Raw genomic sequence first — 22,497 nt, forward strand, 5'->3', positions numbered from 1 at the left:
GGACCTTCCCAAGAAGGCCCACTTCCAGCTTCACCTCCTCATAGGCATTCTCCATTTCCTCACCTTCCCCCAGAAGCTCAATGTCTCCAGAGCTCTGGTCCTCTCTAGCCTGGACTACTGCAACAGCCTCTTCCTCAATCTCCCCCTTTCCTCCCTACACCCCTTCAGCTAATCCGGAATAGGGCTGCAAGAATTATCCTTGGCCTCAAGCCCAGGCCTGTATCGCTCTGGCTCTAAAATCCCGCCACTGGCTCTCGGTGGCCACACTGATCAAATTCAAGATCCTCTGCATCATCCACAAGGCTTTCTGGGGCCTCTGACCACGCAATCTCCAACTTTCCTTCCCTAAATACCCCCCTGCTACAGCCCTCCACTCCTCTAACTCCAACTCTTTGATTGTCAAACGCTTCTCCAGGGTGAGTGTGGCAGGCTGATCTCTCTCGTCAGCTGGTGCCTCCCTTTGGAGCAGCCTCCCTGCGCCTCTCAGCCTTGAGCCGGAGCTCCTTAGGTCCCAGAAACTTCTCAAAACTCTGCTTTTCTCTACATCTTTCCCTCTTTCCCTTCCTTGTTAATCACCCCACTGCTGCCGAGACTGGCGGCCTGGACCTTATGAATCTCACAGGATACCGGGCCCTTCTTCCCAGTTGATACCAGTGCTGCTCCCTCCCCCACTGCACTGCCCCCTGCGGGCCCCCTGCCTGGCGGATGTGCATCCGACCCTTGAGATTCGCCTGCCCTAGCACTTAGCCTGAGACCTCTCCCCTTGGCACTTCTCTCCTGGGCCCCCAGCAGCACTTGTCCTTGGCCCCCCTTCACCCATCCCTCTCTCTCTCTCCTGCACTTCTCTTTACGGCACTTGCACGTCCAAATGTCAGAAGACCTAGTAGGACCATGACTGTATATTTACTGTTTTGCCGATGTTCTTCATGCCCCTTGTTCCTGCGCCACGTTGCCTTGTGGTGCCTGGAAACACAATTCTGTTGTATAGGCGCCAAAAAAATGCCAAATAAAAAAATTAAAATTAAATATATCACAGGATGGCACGTGCTACGTCACATGGCACTATTCCATGGCATACATTCAGGGCCCACAGTTTCTATTCAGTTGCCCAGGACCTCTCTTCTGACTCCCAAGTGACACCTCAAAGACACTCCAACTGTAGTGTCACTCAATCTTAACATCACTAGAGCTTTTTTTTGAAAAATAAAAAATGTCATGAAAGAAAAACTACTTTACACAGTGAATAAATATAGCATTACAGAGCATCATTAGGAATGGCATTCCTCCCAAGCAGCAAAGCATTCCCAATAAAAGCATAACAAATAAGTCACATATTTAGTATATAGAGGAAGCAGAGACCTCTAAGAGCTGGTAAAATACACTTCTGCCTTAAATATTTTAAAATGGGACAACAAACAGAAGAACAAGTTACTTCTTACCTTGTAACGTTCTTTCGATGGGATGTTCCTCCGACGTATTCCTCATCTTTGATAATACGTCTCCAGCTTTCTGGCCTCGGAATTTTTTTCTGTAGAGGGCGGTGCGCATCGACGTCCGCCGAGTCGATGTCCCTCGACAGCCACCGTATCGGCGCCAACATCACCATGCCCATAAATAGCCACGCGCGGCGTCCGTTGCTCAGTTCCGTTTTGTAGCATAAGAAAAGTCATGGCTGAATTGGTTATTGACCTTGAAGGAGCGTAAGCTGCAACCACAAGGGAAGTATTACTGCAGGGATGGATGTGAGGGGCGATAAGGAATACGTCGGAGGAACATCCCATCGAAAGAACGTTATAAGGTAAGAAGTAACTTGTTCTTCGAAGAGATTGTGTCCTCCGACGTATTCCTTATCTTTGATAGACTCCCATAGCAGTGGCTTGTAATTGGAGGTGGGAGTAATAATGTCATGTATCCCTTTAGGGATGGACCGAATGTAATACGGCTTTGCCAAATCTGGTCTCTTGACTAGTGGAGGAATCCAGGTTGTAAAATTTTGTGAATGTATGTGCGGACGACCATGTGGCAGCCGCACATATGTCTCTGACCGGTACCCCTCTTTGGAGGGCCGAAGAGGCTGCGATACCTCTGGTTGAATGAGCCCTAAGATTTTGGGGTGGCTCTTTCCCTGCCAGTTTGTAACATTCCGGAATGGCCAAAATAATCCACCTGGAAATGGATTGTTTTGTTATGGGTAATCCCAACTTGTGACCTGAGTATCCTACAAACAGTTGGTCTGCTTGCCTGATCCTAGCCATTCTGCTGATGTAAAAGCTTAGAGCTCCCCTTGGGTCCAGCCTATGTAGCCTTTCTTCCTCTTTCCCCGGATGGGGAGGAGAGTATAACGAAGGTAAGGTAATTTTCTGAGTAATATGAAATTCAGAAACCACCTTTGGGAGGAAATTAGTCTTCACCTGTAGGACAACTTTGTCCTTGTGGAAAATTGTATGTGGGGGTTTACAGGAGAGAGCTTGTAGCTCGCTCACCCTCCTAGCAGATGTTAGTGCTACCAATAGAACAGTTTTAAGCGTGAGACATCTCAGCGAACAAGAGTGAAGTGGTTTGAATGGAGTGCCCTTTAAGAAGTTTAAGACTAAATTTAAGTCCCATAAGGGAACTTGCAATGGTTTTGGAGGATAAACATTAGTTAATCCCTTGAGAAATTGTATCACTAGAGGTAGTTTGAAATACGATGGTTCCTCCGCAGTGCGCTTGAGGATTGAAAGCGCTGCGAGATAGCCCTTTACAGTGCCAACTTGAAGGCCTGAGTTTGCAGAGTAGAAACGATAACACCGTTGGTGTGCCACATGAAAAAGGGTCGCTATTCCCTTCTCTACACCAGCTGCAAAATTTGTTCCAACGGCAGCGGTATAAAGACTTTGTTGCTGGCCTTCTGTCCGAAAGCAACACCTCCATGACGTCATCAGGGAGGTCCCAATCCTTGTACCTCACCCTTTCAGAAGCCAAGCATGAAGGTTGAGGGTTCTGATGTCTGGATGGAGAACCTGACCTCCCTTCTGCGAGAGAAGATTCTCTTTGAGTGGAAGACGGATTGGAGGGCAGATGGACATATCTAGAAGGTCCGGGTAACACGTTCTCCTGGCCCAGTCTGGGGCAATTAGGATCATGGTTTTCCAGAATCTTCTCAACCTCCCGATCATTTGAAGAATAACAGGGACTGGTGGAAACGCATAAAGGAGTGGAAACTCCCAGTGCACTACGAACGTGTCTCCTAGAAATCCTCTCGGGGGAAATTCCCTTGAACAGAACAGATCGCACTTCCTGTTGGTGCTTGTGGCGAACAGATCCACCCGAGGGGTTCCCCAAAGGGCGAAGATCTCTTGAAGGACTTCCTGAGCTAGCTCCCACTCGTGGGAGACTGTGCTCTGCCTGCTCAGGGCGTCCGCTGTCAAGTTCTTCTCTCCGGCTAGGTGGACTGCCGATAGAGAGATTCCTTCCTGAATTGCCCAAAACCAGAACTGCATTGCCTCTCTGCACAGTGGCAGTGACCCTATGCCTCCTCTTTTGTTGAGGTAGTGCATGGCCACCGTGTTGTCCGTCATTATCAGGACATTTCTCCCCTGTACTGATGGCAGGAAAGATTTCAGCGCTAGTCTGATCGCTCTCAGCTCCAATAGGTTGATGTGTAATCTGGACTCCGATGGAGACCAACGACCGCTGATGGTCAAGTTGTTGGCATGGGCTCCCCACCCCGTGAGTGAGGCGTCTGTGACTACTTTTATCTCCGACCATGGTTGCCAAAACCGTTCTCCTTTCAAGATGTTCTCTGGATAGGCCCACCATTGAAGGTCGCAGGCTACCTTGTCCGGAATCCGGAGGGGATCTGTCGTTCTCCCTGAGAATTGCGACCACTGAGTTCTCAGTGCCCACTGAAGAGATCTCATACTCAGGCGAGCCTCTGGCACAAGGAAGATGCAGGATGCCATGAGGCCTAGAAACCTCAAAAAGTCGAAGGCTTGGAGGCGTTGGGCATTTTGAAACTTGTTGACCATCTGCAGAGTATCTTGAGCCCTCACCTCTGGTGGCGAGGCTTTTCCCAGGGAAGTGTCCAGGACCGCTCCAATGAACAGGAGTCTCTGTGATGGTATCATCTGTAACTTCTTTAAATTGAGGGAGAAGCCCAGTTTGTGAAGGAAGTGGCAGACATAATCTAGCTGGATCTGAGCTTGTTCCGAAGATACAGCCCTGATCAGCCAATCGTCCAGGTAGGGGTAGACGTGGATCCCTTCCCTCCTTAGACTCGCAGCCACTACCGACATTAGCTTGGTGAAGACCCTCGGGGCGGAGGTCAGCCCAAATGGCAGAACTCGAAATTGATAATGAGAGTCGCCAATTGCGAACCTCAGGTATTTCCTGTGTTTGAGATGGATTGGCACATGGAAATAAGCATCCTGAAGGTCCAGAGATACCAGCCAGTCCTGGAGCTGGAGGGCCTGAAGGATCTGAGAGAGAGTTACCACCTTGAACTTGTCTTTGCTGAGGAACTTGTTCAATTCTCGTAAGTCCAGGATGGGTCTCAGTCCTCCGTCCTTCTTTGGTATGAGAAAGTAGGGGGAGTACCAGCCCTAGTTCCTGTCCGCTACAGGTACCGGTTCTATGGCAGCTTTCTCTAGCAGGTCTATAATTTCCTGCAAGAGGAGCAGATCTGGAACTCTTAGAGAGCTGTGCCCCGGTGGATGACTCTGAGGGATGTGTAGAAAGGGTAGGCAGTAACCCTGGGCAACTGTCTCCAATGCCCAAGCATCTGACGTTATAGCCTGCCATTCCGTCAGATGGTGAGTTAACCTGCCCCCTACAGGTGTTTTGTGAGGAAAGACCTCAGAGTGGTTTGGGGGAAGCTGATGCAGATGCCGAGGGTAAAGAGGCACCTGCTGCTGCTGCGGCTTTAGTACTTTTGACCTGTCCACCTCGGGTGGATCTCCTTTGGCCTCTTTGAGCCAGCTGTCCTCTTCCTTTCCCGAATGCGGAATAATAGCGAAAGGACTTTCCTCTTCCAGAGGTTCCTGAGAGGCGAAAAGGAGTTTGGCGGATTGCAGCTCCTAACGATTTTGCCGCTGCTTTAGATGTCTGCAACTTTTCCAGACTGTCATCAGCCTTTTTTCCGAATAATGAAGAGCCGTCAAAGGGCATATTCAAAAGTCTGGCCTGTACATCTGGAGCAAAGCCAGACTTTCGCACTCACTCATGCCTGCGGATTGTTGTACTTGCCGCCATGGCCCTGCTGATACTGTCCGCGGAATTGATGCCAGTTTGAAGTGACTCACACATGGCATCTTTGCCATCTTTAATAATGTTAAGGAAGGCTTCCTTTTCCTCTCCTTCGGGTATGCAGTCAGCCGCTGATGAAGCACACTCCCACAGTGTGTGACTGAACCTGGCGAGCGTACAGGTGGCGTTGATGGACTTCAACGCCATACTACAAGAAGAGAAGATTTTCTTTGCCATAGAATCGTACCTCTTGTCATCTCTATCCTGTGGGACAGTAGGGTAAGCAGTCCTGCTGCTTGATGAAGTTGCCGCTTGGAACACCAGGCTCTCTGGAGTCGGGTGTTTTGATAAGTATTCAGGGTCAGCTGCAGCTACCCTATACTTGGCTGATAATCTTTTATTGACAGCAGGGATAACTTCAGGAGTTTCCCAATTAGATGCAATCTTTCTTTGTAAGGCTGCATGGAAGGGGACCACAGGATCTTCCTGTGGACCTTTGTCTAATATGTCTGTCAGGTCATCCTGTTGAAAAACAGGCGAAGGCGCAGACCAACCCATACATTCAATAATCCTTGCCATCAGGGTTCTATAGGGTGTTTCGCCATGTTCCTCTGGGTCTGGCTTAACAAATTCCACTTCTGGGGAAGTGTCCCGCCCACTTGCCTCATGTAATGACTCCTGTAGGTCCAGTGGAGTAACTTTGCTGAAAATGTTGGGGGGGACAGGGGTGGAGTGGAGGGAGGGCGGGTGGTGGCTCTTAGTTATCGTTTCAGCCAAATTGTTCGATAAAATTTGGTGGAATGGTAGATTTGACTGAATTTGGTCAATACTATTAGTTCGAAGCCGAAGATACTGAACATGAAGAGCTGGGGTTGGAGTGACTCCGCTTCCTCAGCATTGGTGGCAGGGGACCCAACAAAAAAAAGAAGAAAAAGGGACCCTGCAGCGTCAGATCTGACCTGCGTAAGATGGATGGATCCGACGCTTCAAGGTACAGGAGAGGCGGCGGATGGAGAAAAGGAAAGCAGGGGGGGGGGGGTTTATGGGTGTACTGGCGGTTTGGGAGGACATGGGTTTGGCTTTTTGTGCCGAGGTAAAAACGTATTCGGAGTGAAAAGGACTATGGTCAATTTCGCTGTGATTTTGTACCGAGGTCAAACAACCTAAATCCCTGAGGGATAACACTAGACTAGACTACTACACCACAAGAGTCCATTGCTGACGCTCTGTTATAACTCTCATAAGACTGGTGGCTTATCTTTAAAATTCAATTGGGCCAGCAACACATCTCCAACCCATCTCCAGCCGGCCTGCACCCAGTGACACAACATAACATTCACAAACTTAATTCCAATAGAACATACAAACAATGCATTATTTATCATTCATTCAGACACAAAAGTCAACACACATATGCTTGCACACACTCACTCACACACAAATGCACCCAGCACCTCCATTGACATACACTGTGTGCACACAACATTTATATGTACAGATACAATAACACATGGAAACAGTGGCGCAACGTCCATTGAGCAGATCAGACTTTATCTCCCACTGATCCCTGAAATTTTGGTCTAAACTGACTTGACCTAGCTCAACTGTAAAGCCATGGCCCAAAGGAACAGATTCACTGGTATGTCAGCAATTCCCTTGATTTTTCCTTTCATTCAAAGGCAGAAGCCGTCGGTTAATGCAGTGCAGTGGGTGACCAAGTATACTTGGTATCCATTTTTAAATGCCATATATCTCCAAACCTGGGTTGTGCACAGCAACTTATATGTGTAAGTGCTGATAGATATGTTCTATTAGATTCTGAATGATTAAAATTAAGGTATATTTTCCTGTGCTCAAATGGCTCCAATCAGTGGAGTACCAAAGAGAGGCAGGTGGGAGAGGGGGGCAAGCTGCCCCCCGTGGCTCTTTTAAGAGCCAGAATGGGACACCTCTCCCGTTCGGCACATCAAAGAGGGTGCCCAACGGCAAAGGTGTCCCGCTGGCAGGACAATGTGTGCTGAGCAATTCCTGATCAGCATGCTCATTGTCCTGGCAGCAGGACACCTTACCCGTTCCGAATGGTAGAGGTGTCCCGCTGCCAGGACAATGTCACAAGGAGCTCCGGGCAGCAGAGGGTCTTCACGTTGCTCTGTATCAACAGAACTTTACAATGTGAGTGATTAGGCACTGATGGGAGGGAAGGGGGTACTATTAGCGGGAGCTTTTGTCCCATTAGAAATGTGAATGGGAGGGAGTGAGAAGGGTGCATAATGTTGCACGCTTTATTAAATAATGACCCAAGGGGGATTTGTTAGGCTCACATTAATCTACATGATGCTATTGTGACTTTGCATGCAAAATGGGGAGAATAAAACTAAAGCCATACTCCCATTGCTCAACATATTTCTATGACAATGTATATAGTGTATGGTTAGTTTACTATGAAAGGCTAGTTTATTATGTAATGTGGTTTGCTTCCAAGGCATGCTATAAATAATTATTTAAGCACATGAAATGTAAAGGAAAGCCTTAATAAATATCTATATCAACTAAACCTGGAAAGATGTGCGCGGTCGCTTAAATTGTCCACATCCCAGTTTCACCATTTAACCAAGTGCGTGATCCTGGGCAAATCATTTAATCACATTGTGCTTTATCTTGCAACTCTGCAAGTGACTCAGATTCACTTCAAAGCTTATGTTAATGTATAATGGTATGATAATGGAAAAGCCTAATGACTATAGAGTTGCCCCACATATAACAAAAGTGCCATTTAGGTATTTTGCACAACAAGGTTATTTGTCACTTGGCTTATTTATGGCAACTTATTCTAAAGTCACTTCCATGGTGCCTCCAAGTATCAAGGACTGATAATGCGCCTTGCAATGTCCTTTTCTGTGAAGTCACTTCTGTTGGTGCAATCCATAAACTAATTAGGAAGTTTGCATGTATTTTGCCTCAGAGGGCTTGGACAGAGCTCTAATAGATGAGTTTCCTGCATCTGGAAGGATCCTGCAGTTTTATTTTTGTTGTTGTGTGTTGAAATGCTACCTTCCACTAATGTTACCAAAAAAGTAGATTGGGGCAGGGGTCCTAAAAGTGTGCTTTTAACACAAAGTCCCATATGGTTCCTTCTGTGCACCTAGAGCAAAAACTGCTTAATAAAAGTTCACCATGTTTGGAAGGCGTATAGCACTCAAATTAATTTCACAGAATTTGCAGAGTACGACAGTTTTGGGTCACAAGTTTTCTCAGCTTGACACTTTCCACTCTACTTGGGGAAGGCGCACCTTCTGCCAACTTCATTTTGAAATTAGGATGGTGGTGCTTTAGTAGCATCTGAAAAGTGGCAAGACTAATTTTAGAGGCATGGCAGAGCTGTGGCTTGCCACAGAGAAAGCATCATTTGTTATTGTTAGTGTGTCTTCGTACCTGGGGCCTTAATGTGTACTGTGAGCTCTGCTCACATTGTCCAAATGTGACACACGCCCTTACTAGGGTCAGCCTGCATCCCAGCCCCCCAACAAACATACACAAACACAATTAAAAACTATATTTAAAAACAAAGTTCCTCTGCTCTGCTTTCAAATGCCGGTCTCATGTTACACCGACCTAACATCTTTTCACTCTTGAACCTCCAGTCAGAAACCAGCAAGCTGAATGAGCTTCTTAGTTCCTGTCTGTGTGTCGCCTGAACACAAAGCCCGAAAGCGATTCTCTGCGCCACAGCCCCTGGAAGTGCTGCTGGCGTGGAAGCACAGGTGCCAGGCCCTGCAACACCCAGTTCAGCACCCTGGCTGCTGACTTTGAGTCAGGCCAGCCAGGGTGAGGGACTGAGCCATGCAGGGCATCCTGGCCCTGAATGAGTTGCAGCGCGTCTGCCAGGCATCTCAGCATTATGTAATGAGACAGCGCAAGCCTTGCTGGGCACCCCAGCCAGGCTTGCACAGTCCAATTTCATAATTGATGATTGTGGCCCCCCTGACCTCCCTCTAAAAGTTGGAGGGGACAAAAAGGCATGCCACAGAAGTTGGGGGTGACAAAACCCTCTGTCCCCCCTACAATTACGCCCATGTGTAGGTCTTTCAACCTTCTTTCCTCAGAGGTGAAATCCTCTGAAACAGGTAGTGTTGTCCTCTGCAACCAGAAGGTTTCCTGGTCAGAATCTTCCCCTTCTTCATAAATTGAAGATAATCCAGGGTACTCTGACCTCTGAAATGGTGTAAACCCCATTTCTAAGGCAGAAGGAGCCAAACTCGTCATTATTGGGCGAGAAAACGTCAATGTCGTCGACGCCGATGTGACAGGCTTCGAAGGCGTCGAGAAAACTGGAAGAGGCCTCGAAGAACTCGAGAGGATCGGGATCCTACTCGAGGATGTCGACGAAGGTCTCGGCGTCGTGCCAGAGGCTCTGGGAATCACTGTTGGCTGTGGAGTAGCCGTGGTCTTCTCTTTCATCGGCGACGATGGCGTCGAGTCGATCGACCGATGCGTCGAAGAACCCTTCGACAACGGCGTTGATGGCGCCGATCCATGCGTCGAAGGGATCTTCGATGACGGCGAAGGCAGTGCCTTCTAACCCGATGGCCCGTGGCGCTCTCGGGTGGAATGTTTCGCCGGGTGCAGCGACTCAAGGCGTTTTGATTTTATGGGTTTTTCACCCGGGGTATCACCCTCAGCTGTCTTCGAGGGGGTCGAGGCCGCTTTCTCGAAGACGCTTAACATTTTCTTCCTGAATTCCTCCCACTCAGCCTGAGAGCTGTGTTTTGTGGGGCAGGAGACCCTTTCTGGGGAAACAGAAGACGACGAGGAAGGGGATCTTCGACGTCTCTTCTTTGAGTGTCTTGATCTCGACGAATGGTGGGAGCTACTTCGAGATCTAGAATGGGAATGTTTGACGGCGAGGAGACGAATGCCTCAACTCAGCCAAAGAAACTTTCGAGGAGGTTTTGACTGACTTACCTCTCTCGAGCTTCCCCTTGCGCTCCTTCAAGGCTTTCGCCGTCATGGACATGCAGTCCTCACACTCCGAACAATGGTGCTCGGCTCCCAAGCACCGCAAGCAGATCCTGTGTGGATCCATTATCGACATTTTTTTACCGCAGTCTCGACATTTTTTGAAGCCGGATCGCGGCGTTGTCGGTTCCGATGAAGATGCCATCGAGAACGAGTTGGTATATTCGAGTATATGTAGAAGGTTTATCTGACTGAACTGAGCAACGATGTTCCGAGGCCCCACGAAGCGCGGAAAAACGGAACTGAGCAACCGACGCCGCGCTTGGCTATTTATGGGCATGGTGACGTCGGCGCCGATACGGTGGCCATCGAGGGACATCGACTCGGCGGACGTCGACGCGCAGCGCCCTCTACAGAAAAAAATTCCGAGGCCAGCAAGCTGGAGACGTATTATCAAAGATAAGGAATACGTCGGAGGACACAATCCCTTCGAAAGTGTGCTAATCATCCTTAGAACAAGAATCGTTGGCGCAAAATGGCCAGATGTTTCTAAGTTCCACCTGAAAACTACAGGGGCCAATGGTCTCATGTTAAATAGAATGCCCCTCTTACATGAATAAGAAAAACTGGTGAAATTATCCTTACAGTAATACAGGCCGTGTTCTAAATAGTGTTACATCAGGTGCTTAGCGGGCTCAACATTATGACGCTGCAGAGTTTTTTGATGGAAAAGTCACCACGCAGTGCAGTCATATTGAAAGGTGCTGGAGCAAATGGTTCAGAAAATAGGTTGAAAAAACCCATCAAAGAAAGTTCCTGTTTCATAAATTGCAGCCAGGGAACTACATACACCAACGTCCAATGCCATCCAGTCTTTAATAATCCAACGAATGAGATGATAATCTGTTCCACTTTTATCCCAGAGTCTTTCCCACAATTTCATTGGTTTAAAATTAAGTAGGTCTGTAAAATAGCCTACACCTGCATCCAGATGCAGGAGGTAATTGGGAGAAGTCCCCCCGAAAACGCAATTAAATAATACAGGAACAGTTTCTTTGTGTTTGTAGTGGGGCAGCAGGGGAGGAACTCCAGACCCCTGTAACATAACTTGCCACCAAGACAGCTTTTGATGATTTAAATGGGTCAAATGGTGCCCAGGATGCACCGCCAGTCTGTTCCCAAACCTCAGTATTGCGCCGTTAACTTGTGGTTACTTTGTGGCAGAGTTTGAGACCTGGGTGCCCCACGCTAGAATATTCTTGAACATACAACCTCACTGCTTTCAAGAAATCAGAAAATCATCAACCGAAACATGTTACCCCACTTGCTCCCAATAACCAATATGCTCCATCCTCAGTTGGATCCCCGACACTAGTTACCCTCTACAGCAAAACCACCTTAGCAGCTATTGACGAAAGTAGCTCCACTAAGTATCAGGAAAGCGAACCAATTGCACATGCCAACTCCTGGTTCACAGCAGACTTACAAACCCTACGGGCAACTAAAAGGTCAGCCGAATGCAACTGGAAAAAACACCATCTGTAAATAAGGCCCACATTCATGACCTAGCCAACAAATACAAGGCAGCAACCATTAAAGCCAAAGCTGACTCTTTTAATCAGAGCGTTATGAATGCCCAAAGTAGCTCCAGAGATGGATGGCACAAAATGAACTATGTCTCAATGATGAGAAAACTGAACTACTCATTGGCAGCAAATCAAAACGAAATCTACCAGAACAATACAAATCCTTTAATATTGACGGCAATACCATCAACGTTCCCAATGAGCTAAAAACGTTAGGTGTCTACATTGAGTCAACACTGACTAACAAGGCAGGTCAATGCTATTGTCTCCTCGTCTGCATATAAGTCCAAACTAATTAGAGCCAGCAGACCATTCCTCTCAGCTGCCAACTGCATTACCTTAGCAAGAGCACTGATCTTCTCCAGGATCGATTATTGCAACTGGCTCTTTGCAGGCTCCAATGCTGGAAAAATTAGTAAACTCCAAGTCATGCAAAATAATGCAATTAGAGCAGCACTTTACACACCTAAACACTAACACATCTCTTCAACAAGACTTAACTTACACTGGCTCCCAGTATGAAACAGAATCAAATTCAAAGTCCTCTCGCTTACTCACAAATGCCTATCGAATAATGCCCCTGCATACCTTAGCAGTCTAACTCTCAAAACCCAATCCAAAACTTATGCGGTCCTCCTACACTAGCCTAATCTCTACACCAAGATTCAGGAGACAGAAAGCTGGCGGATCCAGCTTCCCAGTGATCACGGCCAAACTCTGGGATATCTTGCCACTATCTCTAAAAACTGACTCATCCTTAAGGTCGTTCCGAAAAAGCCTTAAAACTCTCTTCAAACAAGATCTCTGTTAGTCATGCAACGAAACAGGGCCTGCTTATCTGTGCACTCTATGTAATTATGTAATTAATGTAATTAGCATATATATTGAATGACTATGTTTGAGACTGTATATTGTATGAAAATAAAATGATGTAAGACTGTAGAGCTGCACTGTACCCGACTGCTGGAACCTCTTCATTGATTAAGCTTTCTGTAATCAATCTTGTGAGTTTAAGCGCCTAGATACCTTTGGGTTTTGTGCGCTATATAAATGTTCAAATAAATAAATACATAAATGCTAGAATAGGAAAATTCATTGACCAATTCAAGTTTGCTAGATGTGGCGATAATTGAGGGTAATGTGCCACTATGGTTACCAGCACATATCATTTTAGAGTTAAGAGCATTAAGACCCAGGTTTCGATCAGCCATACATTCCACAAAACCTGAGTCCAGCGATTGCAATTCTCTTGGCGTTCAGGCTAGCAGAACGACATTATCAGCGTATGACAATGCGCAGATGTTCCTGTCTGCATGTTTTGGCGTGTCAGATGGTGTGGCATGAAGCTCACCAAAAAGCTTTCATAAAAATTAAACAGCAGGAGACCAAAAATGTCCCCTTGCTTTACCCCTTGAGTTGACTGGAAAGCTACAAACAGCTCACCAGAGCGAGCTTGGTAAACCCTGGCAGTAAGATGATCATGCAAAGCTACCAAGATGAAAAGCAGGGCCTTAGGGAAACCCATAACCGACAATGATTTCCATAGTCTTCCTTGATTTACATTGTCGAAAGCTAAGCTTCGGACCATAAAACCCAAATATAAAGGGCAGCTGTACCCAAGGACAAATTGGTCTACAATTAGCCTAAGATTTAGTTTGTTCCAGGGTGCCGACTCCTTTGCAGAAGCCGACCTGCTCCTCAGTCAAAATGTCATTGGATTTGGCCCATTTATACATTCTAATAAAGACTAATTTCTCAAAGCATTTGGCTGAGCAGTCAATCAAAAAGATTGGGGGATAACAGAACAGGGTCCGATTTATCACCCTTCCTAAAAAGGCACAATGATAGTCTGTTGCCTTAATGGTATAAAATGACTGCAAGCAGATGGGTTTATCCCCAATCTGGGGGTGTGGAACTCTTGAACTTAAGACATATTGGATATGTGAGGAATGTGAGGGTGCCCTCACTCCCCCCCCAAAATATCCTCCCCCAGGTGGCCAGGGAAAGGCTGTCTCTTTCGGATCCTCACCCTGGGGATGAATATATGCGATGGAGCATCACCTGGGTGGAAGAGACTTGGGGAGTGGGGATAATGCACCCTTGGGAGAGACCTGGTATCCCCCATTTCCCTGTCATAAGGAATTAAAATGTCCCCCAGGCTTTTATATGCTATTACCAATCCCTCCCATATGATGTTAGAAAAACATCTCCCGGTGTATACTACTATGGCACTGAGATAAGGAATAGATCCCATAGAAAAATACATTGATCCTTTATTAATACAGACTGACACAAACACCACTATGGTACTGAGATGAGGAATAGATCTCACAGAAAAACACATCAATACGTTATTAACTCACACATACACAAACACCACTCGGGTACTGGGACGAGGAAGAAGGATGATTAGTACCAAGACCATTGTGAAACCGTGAATGGCCTGCACATGAAGACAGAGGGGGCAGTATAAATGCCCCCCTCGGGTAAGGCTAATGAGCTTGCAGAGGAGATCGCGATCGCCTGTGGAATACATGAAGACGGAGAAGCCGGGGGTGAAGGCAGGGAGAGGCGTGTCCGAAGCGCTGAGGTGCTGCAGAGCCGCAGCAGTGTAAGCAGACTGTGGCTGGTGTTGTCGGAAGGTCTCCGGTGGCAGGGTCAGGCTACTGACCTCCTGGAGTCCAGAGGACTCCCTCTCCAGTAGCCAGAGTTGTCGGAGACCCCGGGAGAGGGGCTTGCTGAGCCTGGAGCAGCAGCAGCCACGAAGAACCGACGGAAGAAGGGCACACGAAGACAGCATACCCAGTGAGTCAAGTGAGGCTGAGGGACTCCAGGACACTGCGGTGCGAGCCGTGTGGTGAGAGAAGGTCGGAGCACTTGCGAATGAGCGGGCGACAGCAGAGGCAATGTTACTGCCGGTTCAGAAATGCAAAGCACAAAGGTTTGATGCGGTTTGTGAATACCGAACTGTAGTAAAATTGGAAAGGCCGCGGAAGGGCCAAGAAAGCAGGAAACTTGAAAACTGAATGAGAAGTCTGTGAGCAGAATGCAAATTCCCAGCCGGAGAGTGAACTGGGAATTTGGAGTCATGTTGCTTTCAATATGAACGAACTGCAGTTTTGAATACCAAACCAAGGGAAAGTAATAATGAATGAATGCCACACGAGTGGAAAGCAGAAAAAGTGTTTCCTGATACAAAGGAACTGTGAATCATGGAAACTAAAGAAAGCAAGCATTGGTAACGAATATACAGCACTGTGAATTGCACAAATTGAGAAAAAGCAAGCATTGTGAGGAGCCAGAAGGAAAAGAGGATCTGTACAAGTTGAAACTGTGGCAACACTGAGAAAGTGTGACAATCAAATTATTATTATTATTATTATTATTATTATTATTATTATTATTATTATTATTATTATTATTATTAAGTAAATTGTGGCTAAACAAGTGTTGAAAAGAACTGCAAGCATACAAGTTCAATACCCCTGTCGAGCTGAAGCAATGGCTGTGCGCTTGTGCAAAAGAAGCCAATCAGGTGTGTCGGTTGCGTGACCTGTAATGGGTGGACTGTGTGGTCCGACAACTGCGCCTAGACCGAATCCACCCATTAAAGAAAAGCTACTTGACTCATTTATAAGTTTATGGTTGAATATCCGGAGAAGCTTGTGCATTGTGAACTTAGAGTTGAAATGTATGATATTGATGATCGAGCCAAAGACCTGAGAGCTGGGAAGAATTCTGAGGAATTATGTTGTTGTGAGAGACTTCAAAGCTTGGGGAAGGGAAACCCTTGTGGTTAAAAGCAAACTATTTAGAATCCTGCGTAAGGGAGAACCCCTTCCCAACCAAGAGCTGGAAGAAGCTCTGAACTTTTGTTTGAACACATTTCATTTTGATGCCGACTTCCCTACACAGTTGGAACAAATAGATGTGATGGCAAGTATAGGTTTTGGACACAGACAGACATTTACTTTGGACTTCCGGACACAGACTATCAGTTTTAGTTAAGTAGGAAAATACCACCTTAGCATAGGGCAGGATTGGCCTCATCCCAACCCGTTTGTGATTTTAAATAAAAGTTTGTAACCAAAACTTTCCTCAGTTGTCTCTGTCTACTTCCCGATGCCTTCACAGTTAGTTTAAGGCGATCCCAGGTTTTCAAATGTCAGATGTGAACACTAATAAACCATATCTGGCTATAAGGATCATAACAAAGAAAAAAAGATATGTTTAACAAATGCATGTTTGCATGCCAATGTGTTTATGTTATGTAGGTGTACGTGTGTGGGTGGGGGGGTGCAGTATGTGGGCACAGAGAGACCTGATGCAGAACTGGAGTTAACGTGCATACAATGAGACAGATGCAGGATTTGATTTGGTCACTAGCAGCATGGAAGATGGGCAGCACAGTAATATTGCTAATACTGGCCGTTTTGGGTGGCAGAAACGGCATGAACATATGTTTTACAGGGGCAATTCTGGCATGTATTGTTGAGGTCAGCCTCATGACTTTTTTGGAAACATAAAGCATAAAAAGGGGACAGACCTCATGACCTGGTTTGGGTAGAACCTGACTTGGTGGGGAAACGCTGGTGTATATTGTTGAGAGAGGCCTCCTGTTTCTTTCTTTGTGGATAGGTAGCATCAATAATGGTTATAAAATGTTCCTATGTGCTGTTGGTGACTTGGCAACTATTGGAGTGTTGCCTGTGTGCACTGCAGAGGATAAGTTCTACATTGTTGACTGATTTTTTAGAAATCAGTGCCATGAAATGCACAATTTCATTCCATTATTATAATATTTTTTTTAATGGGAAACACTGGCCCAAACCTTATTGGATTAATTCAGGTGTGCTCGCTTGGTTCAATTCAGTAAAAACCTTTACACCCCTTCATTTAACAAATTCACCAGCTGCAACTACTAGACTGTATCGGTGTTATGAAGTGGGGGAAGGACGCACATGAAGATGGCTAGTTATGTCTTGCTGTCTTCTTTGACCCTTTGACCACACATTTGGAGTACCCGACTGGCACCACACAAATAATTTTTTCCACCCCCCCCCCGAACCTCTCACACTGCTGCCATACTAAATACTTCCATGCCACCTCCCCATGATCTAGGCCTATGGAACACACATACTGTAAGATTTGTGAACTGTCCTCTCCATTGGTAGGGTACTCTCCCAACCAATAACGCCAGGATCAGAAAGAAATATGTCAGAATGACACCCTTGGTGAGCGAACCCTGGCCCAATCCCTCCCCCAGAAAATGCGTTAAAGACACGCTGTGTGAAAAACAAGTGGGTAAATGGGTTACAAAATGGGTGTGACTGCTTGCACTCGCTGCATTTGAGTGCCCCTGCTGGAAATGTGAAGCGCTGAGGGCAATATTTTCAGGCATATTAATATCACCCTACTACAAAAATTAGACTCCAGAGATAGAAATGGGGGAACTTTATGCAAAATAATTTTTACATTTCAACTCCGACAACCAGGGAATGGCATCTTGGGCTCCAAGGAACAGCGACACTGACCTTTTACTTACCATAAGCTGCTCTTGATGCACAATAATACAAGTTTCCATGACCAGGGTCAATCACACTAATGTAACTTAAGGCTTAGGGCGAATAGATTTGTCCTGAATTTCCATGAGCAATCATTGTAGGCTCCACCCACTTGCACAGTTAAGTTGTTTAGTAGCTTTCGGAATGACGAAGGGTTGAGTCTACTCCGCCGGCATGTAAAACTGCAACCTGCAGATTACACACAGACCTGTGCCGCAGGCACAACCCCATCCACCCCAAATAAGGCTACCTTGTTCGAGCCTTGGGAACATCATGGACCCAAATTACAATTTAGTGGACCTGGAGAGCACCACCGTGCTGGAGGAGGCCATTCTCACCTCGTGCAGATGGGCTTCCTTCTTCCTGGAAGACAAATTCATGTGCTTCTCTAGGACGCTGCAGTATTTTTCCGTCTCTTTGTCATATTTCTTTTTGGTCTCCTGTGAAGACGAGCAGAGAACAAAACTTAAGAGGCTTAAAGAGTAAAAATGTGACCAAATTAATAGGGTTGCATGTCATTTCATCGCGGGATGTTTTTTCGCTGGGTTTTTTACCGTGATTTTTTTTACGAAAAAACCCATCACATTTTTTTTGCATTATTTTTGGGGGGGTTCCCACCCCAACACCCAATTTTCTTTAATTTGTATTTATTCCCAAACACCCACACCCCATATATATAATTTACTACCCCCCCCTAAAAAATCTGATGGGTTTTTTCAAAAATAAATTCACAGAAAAAAACCCACGAAAAAACATCCCGCGATGAAAGGATGTCGTACCATTAATAGACTTGTCAGAAAGGAATACATGTACTCTGGTATGAAACGTGGCACATTCATTAGAAAGGCACACTAGCACAACGCTGGATGAGCAAGAGCAATGATGGCTGTCCCAAGTTTCATTCTACGCTAGAGCTCCATCAAGGCTATCCTTAGGGAGAGGTACAAATAAAAGGAAAGAGGGAGGGGGTTGGAGGTGAAAGGCAGGCAGAGGGAGATGCTATTAGAGGAGTATCAGGAGCAGGAGTAAAAGAGTGAGAGACAAAGGAGGCGATAATATAACTATTAGTGAGGGTTTAGGGGTCTTTGGGCAGAGGGAGAAGTATGTGGGCATGTAACAGGTGGGGGCTCCCTGTTGCCTCCCCAAAATCAAGATGGAGGCACCTGGGCAAGGGCCTCAGGTGGCTGGAGAAACACAAACGGTACACTGTAGCAATCACCAGAGTCGTGATTGTACACAGCTGGTAACGGCAGCCAATTCGAGCCAAGGCAGACCCGAGCAAAGTGAGGGCCTCGGCGAAGAATGCAGGCTGTTACGAGTCGACGATCGGGGCGATAGCGATTTGCTCCCTGGTGTTTACCAATGATGCAAATAGTTTACATTTTCTTGTCCCAGGAGATGGGCCCTGTGCGTATTGCGCAAGCCCAATCTCTGGGGGAAAAAAAAGATGGCTGCCGCCATGGGTAAAGGGACTTACTCCCATTTCCATGGCGGTGGCTGCGGGTGGGAGGATCACCCGGACTGAAGCACAAAGCCCCGGTCCAGCAGGTAAGTGTGGAGGTACTGGGGAGAGGAACAGGTTTGGATGTCATTAGAGCGAAGTGTGGGGAGGGGAGATGTTGGGAGGCAACAGGGTGTTGCTCCCTGTTGCCTCCCCACAATCAAGATAGGCACCAACTGGGTTATGGCCTCGGGTGACTGGAAAGAGCAGGCAGTACACTGTGGGCCTCATCATGAGTTGGGCGGTAACGCCAGCGCTAACTGCCCTACTGCCAAACCCACCGGCGCTATTAGCACCGGATCACGGCTTTGGCGGATTTGGAAATCCCCATTCCCCATTGAGCCCATTCGGGAATGCCCCATTCTCCATTGGGCTCAATGGGGAATTTTCACGCTCATACCGCTGGCGGATTTCCCGCCGGCAGTGTGAGCGCGAATTTTCGGCGGACCCTTAAATCCGGCGGTAACAGCGCTACTGCCGGATTTAAGGGTTACCGCCAAACTCGTGATGAGGCCCTGTGTATTCTCACCTGTTCTTCCACCCACACGATTGACTGAGCGCCCTGGCCCAGGTGCGAACATAACGTTTCTTGGGATCCATGGAAAGTAGTGCAGTTTCGCTGTGCAGCAGTAAATAGACTTCTTTTTCAGGAATGCTCACACAGGGCCTGGGAAGCAAGGCAAACATCCTAATGCTTCTAATGAGGAACCTAGCAGCGCTGCTCATGGAGCTTTTTCTTAGATTCGAAAACTTTATAAAAATGCAATCCCAGCCTTTGTTGTATGCAGGAGGCTCTTTTAGCTGGTCTTTTTTGAGTGTCACAACGTAAGTGCTTTGTAAAGGCTGTGAGGTGCACTCATTTTAAGTGGGCAAATCACATCTGATTTCTGGTTATTGTGGTGTTGTGTATAATGCCATCTTGGAAGATTATCCAACAAATACAACAAAACATAATGATTGCAAGGTTTGTTATGGTGGTCAGTGAAACCCCTTTCCAAGAACAGCAGCACCAGTATGTACCATATTGGTTTTCATTATCGATCATTTTTAATGAAGGGGCAACTACTTGGCGTTGGATAAAGTATCAAAGTGAATTCACTCTCCACATTATAAATAAGGGCGTATCAGAAGTCAAACTGTTCACACACATGGTATAAGGAAATGGACAGTCAAAAGCTCCAATTCCTCAACACTGTGATCGCAGATTTGCACAAAATAATACAGATTGCACAAGGAACAAATCCTGCAAGCAAAAGAGTCTTTCCCCAAATCAACAATAGCCCAAAGAACCTATTCAACAGTACTCACAAAATGTCAACCTCTTCCCGCAGATGCAAAACAGGGAATTCGACTAGCATGCCAAGGAACTAAAATCTAACAAACAAAATCCAGCCAGCACCACCCTGCATCTTGGCTCGAAAGGATCAGTCCCTCCAAATATCAACTTGGACCGGTTTCACTACCTAAAAAGGATTACGTTATGCAAAACCAAGACTACACAACGAATGCCACAATGCCATTTCTTCATCTGTTCATGAAGATCAGCCATACTTCCCATATCAATCATTACATTTCCCAATGTGCAACACTTAGAAACCTACTACTTCTACTAAAAAGAAACAAAAAAAACCCCCAAAAAACCAAACACCGGGCAAATAACTGTATAATCCAACCCACTAAATCATCTCGGTTCCCTGGTAGGGAGAAGCTGCAAGAACACCACCCCAGGATGAAAATGAGGGTTCCAAATAGAAGACTGGCCCATGTTCACACAGGAGTACCCCCTGTTGCTCTAACTCACCTTAGCAGCTCCTATTTGCTCCTTGCGGAATTTCTCCAGGGGCGCGATCAGCACCTCACTCACATTCTCAATCTGTGCAAGAAAATACAGACATTCGGTTAAGCATTGGGCAATGCTGCTCAATTTACTGCAGTAGATTTTCTTTCAGCAATGACCCTTATGCCGGCACCCAGTTTCTGTTCTGGAAGCCCACAGGCGTAGCTCAGGTGGGCCAGCATCATGTGCTGTTTGAATCACCATTATTTCTTAGTTAACTGCATTATATCATAGTTTAAATGTGACGCAAATGTAAGAAGAAAAATGTTTGTCACAATACAAAAGAGCGCAACATAAGTATTACTGATACATTTGAACTACACATGCACAGGAAATTGCAAAGTTACATGGACGAACTTGTTTTTTACATAGCACTGAAATCCCACCAGGCTACCCAAACGTGATTGAGGCAAGAGTAGCTCTGAAAGGGTTAATAGCAAAGCCTGCTGTATAAAGTATGAGTCTGGCCCAGAGGCACTTATGTTGTGAGTGTAGGGAGTGCACAGAGGTCTATAAAGGGTGCACTTAGGTAAATGACCAAGAACATTAGATTGCAGTCAACAGACCGTGAGCTGAAGCGTGATGCACGAAAGAGCGCTGCGCGCAGGCTGATGCACAGCGCACCAAGCTTTAACCAAGCAGACTAGCACGTGCAGTCAGAAATGGAGGTGTGGAGGGAATAGGTGAACACAGGGAGAAGGCGGCGGGGGAAGGCAGATGCTGAGGTCACTCAGCGGAAAGGAGGAAGCGGGCGACCGCTATGAAAATGAGCAGCGAGAAAACGAGAGTGACCGCTCAGGGGGCAACCTCCATTGGATGCTCCTCCACAGAGTCGGTTCTGAATATGCAGGCTTTGGCTCTAGATCCACAATATTGTATCCTGTTATTTTGCATATGGCTGAATCCAATTTCAACCTTTTGCAAACGCAATCAAAATTTTAAAAAAACCATATGTGGGTCTTGACAAAATCTGCTAAATGCATTTTTCTTCAAGATAATACCTCGACGGGCTCGGACGCGTCTTGTAGCACAAACATCTAGTCTGAATATAAGAGAGTCACTACATACATTCTTTGAAGGGCAGATATTCAAGTGAGGTGCAACACTCCCCATTTGCTTATGGTCTCCAACAAGATGACTTGATGATGGAGAAGCATGGAACTCACCCACAGGGTGCACGCAGTCTACACGGAAAAGACATTCAGGGTAATTCATAGAATTTCGCAGAAAAGTGTCGCAAGCGGCTGGCGCAGAGTGTCCGCGTGCGATTGACTGCGCCAGGCACGTGCGCTAAAACCGATTTCCGCGCACAGCGTATTCATGGATTTCATGCTCCCAAACCAGCCGTGGCGCAGAGTATCGCAGCGACCCTGCAGCAGCGCCAGTAACGCCCCCAAGAACGCCCTCGCGCAAGGAAAAGCCAGCAAAATCGCTAAATCATCGCAAAGGGCTGCGCTAACCCTGGACCAGTTTACAGGGCAGCCAAACAAGGAACGCAAAGCGGGTAACGTGCATATCAGGGGTACACGTGAAGTCATACACGCGATTAGCCAGGGTACGTGTATTACAGGGGTACGCGGGAAGTTTAACACGCGATTGGCCAGGGTACGTGTATTACAGGGGTACGCGGGAAGTTTAACACGCGATTAGCCAGGGTAAGTGTATTACAGGGGTACGCGGGAAGTTTAACACGCGATTAGCCAGGGTACGTGTATTACAGGGGTACGCGGGAAGTTTAACACGCGATTGGCCAGGGTACGTGTATTACAGGGGTACGCGTGAAGTTATACACGCGATTAGCCAGGGTACGTATATTACAGGGGTACG

The 22,497-nt window shown here is 46.7% G+C and overlaps 1 protein-coding gene across 2 annotated transcripts in view; it reads right to left on the bottom strand.

Annotated features, from left to right (window-relative positions):
• The window catches only part of ARHGAP26 (Rho GTPase activating protein 26), a 2,838,701-nt gene that overhangs the window by 2,280,725 nt on the left and 535,479 nt on the right, over positions 1 to 22,497 (bottom strand). For both annotated transcript variants that reach the window (XM_069652460.1, XM_069652459.1), the window contains exons 4-5: positions 20,635 to 20,706; positions 17,671 to 17,772 (exon numbers count right to left, since the gene is read on the bottom strand). In XM_069652460.1, coding sequence (XP_069508561.1) covers positions 17,671 to 17,772; positions 20,635 to 20,706 — 174 coding nt within the window. The remainder of the gene's footprint in view (positions 1 to 17,670; positions 17,773 to 20,634; positions 20,707 to 22,497) is intronic.

The sequence above is a fragment of the Ambystoma mexicanum genome, chromosome 3p (genome assembly GCF_040938575.1).
Source record: "Ambystoma mexicanum isolate Mex_15411 chromosome 3p, UKY_AmexF1_1, whole genome shotgun sequence".
Classification (NCBI taxonomy): domain Eukaryota; kingdom Metazoa; phylum Chordata; class Amphibia; order Caudata; family Ambystomatidae; genus Ambystoma; species Ambystoma mexicanum.